At 35.6% G+C, this 13,762-nt stretch overlaps 1 protein-coding gene across 1 annotated transcript in view; it reads right to left on the bottom strand.

Moving 5' to 3' along the window:
• LOC107685101 (A disintegrin and metalloproteinase with thrombospondin motifs 6-like) overlaps window positions 1-13,762 on the bottom strand; it is a 95,696-nt gene that overhangs the window by 38,672 nt on the left and 43,262 nt on the right. Inside the window, exons 12-14 of the mRNA XM_016481588.1 lie at window positions 11,736-11,881; window positions 5,760-5,823; window positions 2,581-2,683 (exon numbers count right to left, since the gene is read on the bottom strand). Coding sequence (XP_016337074.1) covers window positions 2,581-2,683; window positions 5,760-5,823; window positions 11,736-11,881 — 313 coding nt within the window. The remainder of the gene's footprint in view (window positions 1-2,580; window positions 2,684-5,759; window positions 5,824-11,735; window positions 11,882-13,762) is intronic.

Raw genomic sequence — 13,762 nt, 5'->3', positions numbered from 1 at the left:
TATATATATAAATATATATTTAGATTTTATTAAAGAAGTAAACAAAAAAAACTTACTAGGGAATGGGTAATAAAAGTAAAATAATAATAAATAAAAATGTAAAACATATTTCTGACTGAATTGACTCATTTGTGTATTCAAACGATCACTTTGCATGGTCTTTTTGCCTCTTGTAATTAAAAGAAAAATCCCTTCTCTGAAAAATTGATGTTAAAAATGAAGTGCATTGTGTAATGACCTCTCAATGTGTAATTAAACATTATTGCCCTAAATCCAATTAAACTTTAATATGCGACTCGACGTGGCCTCTTTCCATGTCAGCATTGTTATTAACCCTAGTCACCATGTAAACGGGCGGATCATGGAGTCAGCAGTGAGCGAAGGGGTGCAGATTAGCTCATTGTTTTGAGAAGTAGAACAAATGATAGCAGACCTTTGCTTGGTACTGAACAATGGCCGCGGCTGGAACCAGAGCCACAGGGGGGCCGTATCCTTACATTTATTATTATTATTATTATGATACATACTATATATACATAGTATATATAGTAAAATATAAATACATAAATAAATATTTAAATAATTATGCTAACATATATATATACTGTATATATATATATATATGAAATTATACAATACATATATTATATTAAAGCAATATTGCATTTATGCTTGTGTGATATTACTCATGCATTTTATATATATAAAAAAAATTACTAACAATTAGTTGCAATAAATGTACACAAACCTGTATGAATTACTTTCTTCTGTGGAACACAAATGAAGATATTTTGAACTGTTTTTGTCCATACAATGAAAGTCAGTGGGGCCTAAAACAACAGACTGAAAAAAAAAAAACACTTTCCACAGAAGAAAGTCATACAGGTTTAGAATGACATGACCATGAGTAAATGATGAGTGAATTGTCATTTTTGGGTAGAACATTGCATTACCTCTTGTAATTAAAAGAAAAATCCCTTCTCTGAAAAATTGATGTTAAAAATGAAGTGCATTGTGTAATGACCTCTCAATGTGTAATTAAACATTATTGCCCTAAATCCAATTAAACTTTAATATGCGACTCGACGTGGCCTCTTTCCATGTCAGCATTGTTATTAACCCTAGTCACCATGTAAACGGGCGGATCATGGAGTCAGCAGTGAGCGAAGGGGTGCAGATTAGCTCATTGTTTTGAGAAGTAGAACAAATGATAGCAGACCTTTGCTTGGTACTGAACAATGGCCGCGGCTGGAACCAGAGCCACAGGGGGGCCGTATCCTCAATGACTTAATAATTTCAAAGCCACAGCCATAATAAATCCAGACCTTGGAATGCCCCACATAAACACGCCAGAGAGTGGTCTTCAACCCTTGGTTGTTCACTTCAAAAGCTTCGTTTGGATTCCAGAAGGTCAAAGAACTAATTACATTATATCTGTGATGGGGTCGCTGTTTTATAAGCGCAGAACCAGCGCCGGGCTGCTGTCGAAAGCCCCCAGAATCTGTTCGGATGTCACCAATAGTCCATATCCACAACACATTTGTGTTGGACAACACACGTTCATTTTCTGTGCTTGGGGGTGCTGTTTGTTTTCCAGAGTTGTTATTTTTTAAGATTTGTGGTAGAAAGGCTGCCTAACAAGCTCAATTTTGACCTTAAAGACCCCATAAAGTCCTGTGGTGATGTATTTCCTTTGAAACAGGAAGTCTGTGGGATTGATTAGAATATAGAAAGCTAACACACATAAGCACTAAAACAAAATAAAAACAAGAAGATAAAGGACACCTAGAAATAGATGGAGAGGGAAAATTTAATTTTTTTTTTATTTTTGCTCCCCGTGATCCATTTTTTTAAAAACAACAGTTTATGGGTTGTACAGCTAAGACTTTTACATTGTTACAAAATATTTCTATTTCAAATAAATTATGTCATATTATATTAAGCAGGACAGCTGTTTTCAACATTGTGAATAATTAGGGCTGTTGATTTAATGTGATAATCTAATCAATTCGTTAAGGAAAAAAAACAATGCATTAAAAAAATTTTATGCAATTATCGCACTTACGCTGCCCCACATACGTCATCTTACATTTCATAATGTGTGCTCGACTTTAAGCAGCGCTGCGCAGATCGATCGGTGTATGACATCAAAAAACCGCGAGGGCGATTCTAAAGCATGCAGAGCATCTGCTCTCTATAGCTCTCGTGGTATTTTGATGTCATACAACAATCGGTCTGTGTAGCACTGATTCAACTCGAACACACCTATCCACCTTTTTTTTCAACGTGGAAGTAAGCCGTTTTCTGTGAATGGTTATACAAATTTGTGTCTTCATAAACCACATAAACATGCACACACACACACACACACACACATACAGACTAGCAATAGATGGTGTTCTAGCTGGAATATGAAAAATGTTCAGCCCATCAAAGAGACTTTCACAGTGTTGGTGTTAGCAGGGTACACAAAGCAAGCCGGTATGTACACTGTCACTGAAGCCCAGACTTTGGGAAGGCTGTGGGAGAGAGCGGCTCCCTCTGTAGCCCATCGCTCTGGGTGTTGGGCTGGGAACCTACCTCCAGTGTACTGCTTCCAGTTGTAGTACTTCCCACGGAAAGGCATGTTGTCAAAATCGGCACACTGCTTCTCCCTAAAGTCACGCGATCCTGCTGGACAAGCCTGCGATCAAACAATCAAATAATTGGCGGCGAATTAACCATTGAAAAAGCATTCAGATGGTACTCTCATTTTTACCAAATTATCTTATAGAGTATTTATAAGACTTTTATTTTATCCTACACTGAACAATATTAAATAGTGTCACACATTCCCTACTGTCACTTTTTAATGAAAGGTCCCACAGCATGATGCTGCTACCAGTACCTCACCATACACTCTTAAAAATAAAGTTTCCAAAAGGGGGTTTTCACAGCGATGCCATAGAAGAAACATTTTGGGTTCCCAGAAGAACATGCGAGTGAACAGTTCTTAAAAAAATAACAATTTTTTTAATACTCTAAGTGTAGATGTATAGATGTTTTTTTTTTTGGGAGGTGGCCAGTGTTATTTGGGCACTAGAGCCAGACATATTACATTTAATTTTGGCTAAAAAGTTCTGCTGGTCTCATTTCACCACATGATCTTTTTCTCCATTGGTTGATATAATACTCTCTGGCAAACTCCAGACATGGTTGCACAAGGTTCATTTTAAGTAATGGCTATTTTTATACCACAATCGCACACAGGACGATGTTATGCAGAGCTCTTGATATGGTTGACCGGTGCACCTTTACTCCATTCTCAACTACTCAACTCCTTCGAATTTCTTCTCGTCTTCTGTGTGACATCTCTTACACGTCTCGTTCTTCTCAGTTTTAATGGACAATATTTTCTTGCCAGTTTCAGAGTAGTTTGTGCTTTGTGATAACAGAAACCATAAATGGTAAAACTGTTTGTACTACAAACCAGAGTGTTCATAATTAAGATAATAAATTAAAATAATATGGTAAGACACACCAGTCTGCAATATCAAGCAGCAAAGCGAGCTGTATTGTACAGCTAAAAATAGCTGGAAGCTGATGAGACCGGATGCCAGACACATTAAATTTACAAATTACATATTTACTTATTTTTCCTCTTACAGGAAAAATAATGTGGATACAGCTGATTGGTGACGAACATGATTCAGGACAACAACTCACTGTGTGACGGAGCCTATAGAATTGCAGTTATGTGCCCCTAAAATTCAATATGTCGGGGAAAAAAGGCTGCTGTATGAGTTTTTGTCTCATATTTATATTAAATGATAGAGTTAAGGAATATCACACGAGCACCGAGTGCAGTGTCACATGAGTGATGTTTGTGTCCCAAACAGCACGAGTGCAAATGTGATAATGATTTTATACAATAGTTCAATAAATCTGAACTTAATATTGTGTTTTATTTTAGACACAATATTGTCTGTTTTTGCTCAGTTTTGCCAGCGCAAATATTATCTATTAAAGCCACAGCAGAACTGTTGTGCATCTCCAAGCAACACACAATTTCTGAATAAATCTGCATTTTGAATGAATTGTGTGAACCAATAATTCAATGGCGCATTCATAAAGAGAGCCATTTACTTCATTCCTGAATCAATCGGCAGTTTGAACAAATTGAATGAATGAATGACTTAATGACTTACTCATTAAGACTTTTAATGCCATCTACTGGCAGTTTTAGTTTCTTATTTAGAGTACCATTTCATTAATAAATAATGTAATATATATTCATAAAAAAATCTGAAAATAAAAAATCCCTATTAATAATAAAAAAATATTAAATGTATAGATAGTTCACCCAAAAATTTAAAATTAAAAAAATAAACATTTCTAAAGCTACTTTTTGTGATTTCATGCTTTTCTCATGTAACACAATAATGGCTGTAAATTATCTTTTGTGGGTCATTTCTCAGCCAAATTTGATGTGTGATTAATTAGATTGATTAATCACCACATTGTGTAATTATTTAGATTAAAAATTTTAATCGACTGACAGCCCTAATAATAATAAGAAATGTTTCTTAAGCACAAAATCAACATACTGTATTAGAATGATTTCTGAAAGATCATGTGACACTGAGTAAATTACATTTTAAAAAGTGCTGTTAATCGATTAAAAAATATTAAAAAAATGTTTTATTAGATTTTAAAAAACAACAACTTCTAATTTAAGTGAACTTAAAACAATCTTCAAACAAACCCATTATAATAAATGTCATATTTAGCTACTTGTGCCCTTCAGCAAGTAGGAAATATACAGAAATTGAATAAAGTTATCAAACACGAAATTCTAAATTAAATACTAATGAATCCTTAAAGCTACAAAAGTTATTGATTTCCTCTCTTTTCTTTTGTTCTTTGATTAACAGACATCACAGCAGCTGGTTATTAGGTTATTTTGGCTGCTTTAAGAGCTGCTGCTGCTGTACATGACACGGATCTGACACGCATCGTATTTTCTCACAACTCTTTACCTTTTCTGACCCTCTTCAGGTCTTAAAGTCTCCACTAATGAGCTGACGAGTTGAATCGGGTGTGTTAGATGAGGGAGACTTAGATGAGGGCTGCTCCAGACGAGGACAGTTTTGAAAACCACTGCATTTCAAAAACATATTCTTAAATCTGACTCATATACTGTATAACAAATACATGCATGCCGTTTTAAGGCAGTTTTAATCGCCTTTTTGGTAACTTCATGACTTACCTGACGACACAACTATAGCATTGCATGCTCGTAGATTCTTTTGCATTTTAAAATGAGAGCACGCACTACAAGCACATTATAATGGCTGATGGGACAGAAAGTTCGTTTTTACTGACATGGCCTGACATCTCATCTGACCGCAGTTCACTGTTGTTCAACTGAACCTCCCTCATCACCTGTACCATTAAATATTTTTAACACATTAAAACTGAAAAAATTAATTGCATGCATTAATGCGTTAATTTTGACAGCACTAATTTTAAAACATATTTAAAATAATTGTTATATATATATATATATATATATATACTGAACAAAATTATAATAATTTTGTTCAGTGTATATATATATATATATATATATATATATATAGTATAAAAAACAGATGTTTTAAATTGTAATAGAAACAATACTGGTTGTTTCTAATTGTCACAGAAGCTGTTAAAGTAAAAAAAAAAAAAAATCAAAATGATTCTGCTGACAGACAAAGAAAAACTGAGTTGTAACTCACGTCAGTGTTACACGATCTGTAGCGTTTCCTCTCTCCGAGACAGTACTTCCCTCCGCCTGTCGGTCTGAAAGAGAAAGAATAAAAAAAGACTCATGAGGTATCATCATGAGAGACGGGGAATCTAAGTAAAAAACACATCCACACACCATTCCAGTCAACACATCTGTACTGCATTTGCTTTAGCAGAGGTGATCTCAACACGCCATCACTCACACACAAACACATACTTCCAGGTCTTCTGCAGAAGTTTAGTGTCCAAAAGATCAGATCAGGTCATCGGATCACACAAACATAGCCATCTTTTTAGATCTGTGTTGACTTTGCTCTTCTGTGCTGATCTCAGATCAGTTTAAAGGTAATGTGTGTCATTTTTTTCAACATTAAAATACTTCTTTATGTGACAGTTCTTACAATTCTGACATTTTACTTGCAGTTCTAAATTTATATTTCACAATTCAGTCTTTTTTTCTAGCAGTTCTGAGAAAAAAGTCTGAATGTGAGATATAAACTCAAAATTGCGATATATTAAGTCGCAATTGCAAATAATACAAAATGATCACTTTTCATGTTCTTTTTACCTCTTGTAATTACGAAAAAAAAATCCCCTGTAAAAAATTGATGTAAAAAAATGATGTGCACTGTGTAATTAAACATTATTGCCCTAAAGTCAATTAAACTTTAATTTGCGACTCAACCTGGCCTCTTTCCATCGCAGCATTGTTATTAACCCAAGTCACCATATTAATATCTCTAAATTTATATCTCACAATTCAGTCTTTTTTTCTAACAGTTCTGAGAAAAAAGTCGGAATGGCGAGATATAAAATCAAAATTGCAATATATTAAATCACAATTGCAAATTAATATCTTGGAAATAATTTACAAAAAGTGTCAGTAGACGTTTTTGGGAAACCTGCTTGTAAACAATCATTCAATAATTGGTCCCAAATCCCACCCACTACACAAAGCGACACTAGTTGGCCCAATAATAGCATAATTTAATTGGACTATTAATTATAATATGCCAATTATAATGAATTGCCATATAGAATTTCCCAACTCCCTCTAGGTTATTCAATTCACGTGAAATTATGGCATGCATCATCTAGACACCCATTTCACAAAATTTTACCAAAATAATTTTGATTCGTTAAATTATTTGGGTCATGTGAGCAAATCAAGCATAGCGTTAGTTCTGGCAGGTCACGTGAGTCAAGTTTGCATCGGCTGACTCTCAGCTGATCCACGTCTACCTATAGGAATACAACGCCCATCACGGAATTCCTATATAAGGTCTTTTCAGTATTATTCAGCAGATTTATCACTTGCTCGGGAGCAAATTACCCTCCTCCATCCCCAGCTCCTCCTTTCGTCACCGTCAGGACTTGGCTTTCTGATATTCCTCATTTCCTGAATCAGACTCCTTTTATCTTGAATAATGTTGTTACACTAAAATATAATTAAAAACATTAATGATATCTGCATTTGGTTCTGTTCTGTTCACCCTAAGGGGTTACTGCTGCTCTCCCTGTTCATTCATGACAGGCTCATTCATGGGCAGGGATTTTTACCCAGAACAGAACCATACCGCCAAATCCAAACTGTATGCTAAGTGACAATCATTTTGACGATAGCAGTCCTGACAGAAATACATCTTTGAGTTGGGACCCATTATTGCGAATTCACCTGGATATTGTAGTACAATGTCTGTAGTGCCCCCTTTCGACTGAAGTTGTAGTGTCAGTTTTACCTAGCCACAAAACTCAAAACATATGTTGTTCTCATCAACTTTCAAAATGACAACCATTAGCTCTGCCAAGTCGGCCATTTTGGATTTAATGTGGATTTTGATATCTCCTACAGTGTTGCCATGATAAGAGAATAAATGAATGGCAAAAAAGGGAAACTGGAAGAGTCTCATATCTTCTAAGTGCACTGTCTGATGCAGATAAAATTGTGGTTGTACGTTTGTTCATGCCAGCTGATCACATGAATGAGGCAATTGTGGTTCAGGGTCATAGCGCCACCAGCTGGTAGGAGGAAGTGTGGCACTCAAAACAGACTTTGAAGTAGTCCTACTATATTTACCCACTTAAATGCATGTTGCCACAGTTTTTCTAGAGCCTGTCATCTACACTTGCAGCTATATTTATATATGCAATTCCACTCTATGCCAGTAGGAGCACAAAAAAAGCATCTCTGCTACGTAGAATCTACTAAAGGGATAATTTCAGCGAAAATCACTGATATATCCTGTTAAAACTAATGTGTAATTCATTTCAGCCTTACATTGAGTTCCATTGTTCGAGAGCAAGATGCCCCTCAGGCCAGTGATTTCCAATTCTATAAACAATAATCCCCATAATTAATAACCGGGCCCCTAATAAGCCCCTTGAGTATCTAGGTGTTCTATCAAGGTTGACTTCAGGTCCATAAATGGACATTCAGAAAACTCCTCAAGCCACAAGCAAACATGAAAAGCAGTTTCCATTTGTGTTTGTTTGACAGAGAGCTCAAGACATTTGTTCTATCTCCAGTGTCTGTTCAGGTTGTTATGACCAGCAGGGCAGTATGCACTCTTTCTCATTGTCTTATAAATACTTGATGCATGTATCCAGGTCTCTCTCAGTGAACGGCTGAGCTGTTTGGCCATTTCTCCGTAGGTTATTTTGACCCAGGAGCGCAGTGTAATGAGGTTTGCCAAGGCTTAGGTGATTCTGGCCGTCTTCCTCCGCCTCCCCCCGTGCCGTCTGGCACCGAGAGCGGCTGGTTGTGCTGTTTTCTCAGGGACTGCTCTTAATGAATGCTTTCCAGGGCAGCTTGGCTTGAAGTGCTTGGGTTTCCTTTCTCTCGGGTAGCCAGGTTTTAAGGGACGATCATCTTACACAGGTGTTACATATTACACCGGCCACACTCCCTCCACTGTCTGCAGCGAGAGTGCAAGGATAGATGTTTCCGCAACCACCGAAAATGAAACCTAAACTCCATCTACATCCAAACCTATTTTGAGCTCCTGCGGCTACCTATGAAATCTTTGGAGAAACTGGCAAGAAAAATAATAAATAATTATAATCGTTTTGGACCATCAAATATCTATTATTTTGGCATGACAAACTTGAGTTTGGGTTCTTTAAAAAAAGGATAGTTCCCAAAAATCAAAATTATGTCATCACTTACTCACCCTGCGCTTGTTCTGTATGAGTCTCCTTCTTCTGTTGTACACAAAAGAAGATATTCTGAAGAATGTTGGTAACCAAACAGTTTCTGGTAGCCATTGACTTCCACAGTACGGAAAAAAATACAATGGAAATCAATGGCTATCATCAACTTATTTTGTGTTCAACAGAAGAGAGAAATGAAAACAGGTTTGAAACACGATGGTGAGTAGTTGATGACAGAATTTTCATTTTTGGGTGAAATATTGCTTTAAAAACATTTTTAATACAGTGCCTGTGATTGCTGCGCCTTTTCTGCAGTGAAAATACAGTCAAAAGTTTGGAATTACGATTTTTAAAATGTTTTTGAAAGAAGTCTCTCATGCTCACCAAGGCTGCATTTATTTGTTAAAAAATACAGTAAAAACAGAAATGTTTTTACTAATTGAAATAATTGTTTTCTATTTTAATATAGAATTTAAAATAGAATTTATTCCTGTAATAGCAAAGCTGAATTTTCAGCAGCCATCACTTCTTCAGAAATCATTAAAGCATGCTGATTTGGTGCTTAATTTGATCAATTATTGTTGATGCTCAATTATTATTAATGGTTCTTATACATTTCATTTTGAAATATATTCAAACAGAAATCAGTTCTTTTCCATTGAAATAATATTTCACATTATTGCTGTTTTTTCTGTAATTGTGATCAAATATAAAGCTTTGCTGAGCATAAGACACTTCTTTCAGAAACAGTAAAAATCATAATTATTTCAAACTTTGACAGGTAGTGTACCTGAAACTGCAACAGTTGGGTCGATGCATACTAATCTGCATGTGAACCCTAATGATGCAGACAAAGTTTTGTGGGTTAAAAAGATTCATTGTCTATTGTTAATATTGTAGTGATGAAGGAAGCAGCTCACACAGAATTCACTTTCAAAGCAAGCAGGTTTCTGTTGGCCAGCGCAGCGAATTCACATGACTAACTTGAAGCCATTGCTAAATTGGGAAAAATTTATTTGGGAAATATTTCTGAACACCAGTAAATGTAACCGCACCTTAAAGGGTTAGTTCACCCAAAACTGAAAATTCTGTCATTAATTACTCACCCTCGTGTTGTTCCAAACCCGTAAGACCTTCGTTCATCTTCGGAACACAATTTAAGATATTTTTGATGAAATCTGAGGGCTCTCTGACCCTCCCATAGACAGCAAGGTAACTACCACGTTCAAGGTCCAGAAAAGTACCAAGATAATTGACAAAGTAGTCCGTGTGACATCAGTGGTTCAACTGTAAAGTTACGAAGCTACGAGAATACTTTTTTTGCACAAAGAAAACAAAAATAACGACTTTATTCCACATTTTCATCTCTACTGCGTCACTTTGGACACGTGTTCACGACATTACCATGACGTGAGTGTGTGGCGGCGCCGGCGCTGAAAAATACAGTAAAAACAGAAATGTTTTTACTAATTGAAATAATTGTTTTCTATTTTAATATAGAATTTAAAATAGAATTTATTCCTGTAATAGCAAAGCTGAATTTTCAGCAGCCATCACTTCTTCAGAAATCATTAAAGCATGCTGATTTGGTGCTTAATTTGATCAATTATTGTTGATGCTCAATTATTATTAATGGTTCTTATACATTTCATTTTGAAATATATTCAAACAGAAATCAGTTCTTTTCCATTGAAATAATATTTCACATTATTGCTGTTTTTTCTGTAATTGTGATCAAATATAAAGCTTTGCTGAGCATAAGACACTTCTTTCAGAAACAGTAAAAATCATAATTATTTCAAACTTTGACAGGTAGTGTACCTGAAACTGCAACAGTTGGGTCGATGCATACTAATCTGCATGTGAACCCTAATGATGCAGACAAAGTTTTGTGGGTTAAAAAGATTCATTGTCTATTGTTAATATTGTAGTGATGAAGGAAGCAGCTCACACAGAATTCACTTTCAAAGCAAGCAGGTTTCTGTTGGCCAGCGCAGCGAATTCACATGACTAACTTGAAGCCATTGCTAAATTGGGAAAAATTTATTTGGGAAATATTTCTGAACACCAGTAAATGTAACCGCACCTTAAAGGGTTAGTTCACCCAAAACTGAAAATTCTGTCATTAATTACTCACCCTCGTGTTGTTCCAAACCCGTAAGACCTTCGTTCATCTTCGGAACACAATTTAAGATATTTTTGATGAAATCTGAGGGCTCTCTGACCCTCCCATAGACAGCAAGGTAACTACCACGTTCAAGGTCCAGAAAAGTACCAAGATAATTGACAAAGTAGTCCGTGTGACATCAGTGGTTCAACTGTAAAGTTACGAAGCTACGAGAATACTTTTTTTGCACAAAGAAAACAAAAATAACGACTTTATTCCACATTTTCATCTCTACTGCGTCACTTTGGACACGTGTTCACGACATTACCATGACGTGAGTGTGTGGCGGCGCCGGCGCTGACCCAGATCCGGCGTGATGACATCATTACGCCGGATCTGGGTCAGCGTCGCCACATTCTTATTTCATTATATTTCATCAAAAATCATCAAAATATTTAATCAAAAATCTTAATTTGTGTTCCGAAGATGAACGAACAACACGAGGGTGAGTAATTAATGACAGAATTTTCATTTTTGGGTGAACTAACCCTTTAATAGTATGTCCCAGCCAATGTTGTATAACCAATCCAGCTTTGATTTGTGCACATATTTATGCAGAAATGTGAGACAGAAATGAGACTAGTGTGAGCTGTAGATGGACTAAATAGGGACCTGTTCAGTTTTGTTCTGGCTTACTTTGCCTACTTACGCTGGGCTGTCACAGTGTCGCATGGATGAGGAGACGCCGCCGCCGCAGGTACGACTGCACTCGCCCCAGGTGGTCCAAGGTCCCCAGCTTCCGTCCACGCTCTGCGGCCACGTCCCGAACGCCACACATTCACCCTGATAACACCACTAATACACAGATATAGAGAAATGATATTTAAAGAAAAAGTTCTTAGAAATTCATAAAGTATGTTGCAATGCACTATATCTTTTTATAAATGATAAATAATAATCTTTTTATAAACAAATTTCATTAGAATATCCTCAGATCTATTCTTACACATGAAATTGATTGTTCATCATGTTTCAAAGCATTATACTTTCTAAAGTAAGTTTTAATGTTTATAACTGTGGTTACAACTACTTATGAGATCATGTAATGCATTATGAGGTGCATTACAAGACATAGTTAATGCATTATATACACAGGTTTCAAGTAAAGTGTAACTGAACCTTCCTTAGCTCATTATTACATGATTTCTGAACCTTATTGTAATCATTATGTCCTCTAAAGTAAAGCGCAGCTCTCATTTGAGAGACGTCTCCAGGCTAAATCTTGTTTTTTGTAAACAGTGTCTTCACCTACTGTCCCTAATCTGAATCCACTCCAAAATAAAAACAGACTCAAGGCTTTGTAATGCTTCAGGACCAATCTTCTCAAATCTCATAATCCATCCAGCCCAGGGGACACGAGGACAGGGATTGGAGACGCTGGAAACTGTCATCACTGTGCAACTGTGTCAGTAGTTTAAGTTCTGGCTCTTTCTTACTCTCTCTCTCTCTCTCTCTGTCTGGAAGGATCTGGATGGTTTGATCTTGTTCTCAGACTCTGTTTCTTTCTCTCATCCACAGACAGAGAACTTGGCAAGGGAAAGGCTGTGTACTCAGCTACCAGTGTCTGAAATCAGGGTAGTGTGCTAAGACACTGGCAGGCAGGTCCAAAATAAACTCTTAAAATGATGCTGACACAGGCCATTTACTAGGCTTTACAACAGAGCGTCTGTTAGATAAGACATTCTTTAAGGTAGTGTATCATATGCATGTTTTGAAGGCTGTTTAAAAAGTAGGCAGCATAATTATGTTGCTGCCTAACATACTGTACTTTATTTTTTTAAACACTCCCAAGGCAGCATTGCAGAGACCATACTGAATAATTATACAGTATATTATAAAATAAAATAATTATATATTATAAAGTTGATAAATGATAAAGAGATGTGTGATTGCTTTAGAAAAAATGTTTACTCTTTGTGAAAATTATTGCTGAATAATTTGTTGATATATTACAGTGGTCGATGGATATAGATTTTTCAATCGACGATGCCATTGCAGATATATAATAGATACTGTACAACAAATAAAATAACGTATTATTTTTATTCATATTTAATATTTGGCTAATTTTAATTTAATTTTACAATGTATTTTAAAAAGTTTAAAATTCATTTTAAAAAGTAATATAGAAATTGTTATAATTTGACAAGACTTTCAACAGATTATGAACTTTTAAATTATACCAAATAAAATATTACATTTTTTGCAATTTAAATTTTCATTCATCTTAATTAAATTTTACATTTTATTTTATGAAAGTATTTAAAATTCATTTAAAATTCTGAATACATAAATTGTTGAATATCATTTCATAAGACTGTCAGCAGATTATGGAACTGATATAAGAAGCGACAAATATTTGTATTAATTTGCTCAGTGGAAATGATTGTTGGCTAACACAGAATCAACCAAAATTGGTTGGCTTATTGGCTAGTATATCACTAAAAGTATACTGTATATCACTATTACTATAACTATTAATATAAAACACTAATAAATCAGAGCATTTATTAAGAAGAAGAAGAAGGTAAATAGAGTCAATTTTGATTTCATGTTGTTGTCACGTTGCACACACACGAGGGACGAGGAGACGCTGGAGAATATGTTGACAGGACTTTATTTGCATGAACCAAGGGAGACGAACACAGGAAGACGTTCAACAGCGGACAGAGAACT

This window comes from Sinocyclocheilus anshuiensis, unplaced genomic scaffold (genome assembly GCF_001515605.1).
Source record: "Sinocyclocheilus anshuiensis isolate Anshui unplaced genomic scaffold, SAMN03320099.WGS_v1.1 scaffold914, whole genome shotgun sequence".
NCBI lineage: Eukaryota > Metazoa > Chordata > Actinopteri > Cypriniformes > Cyprinidae > Sinocyclocheilus > Sinocyclocheilus anshuiensis.
This window is presented reverse-complemented; position numbering and strand designations above follow the sequence as displayed.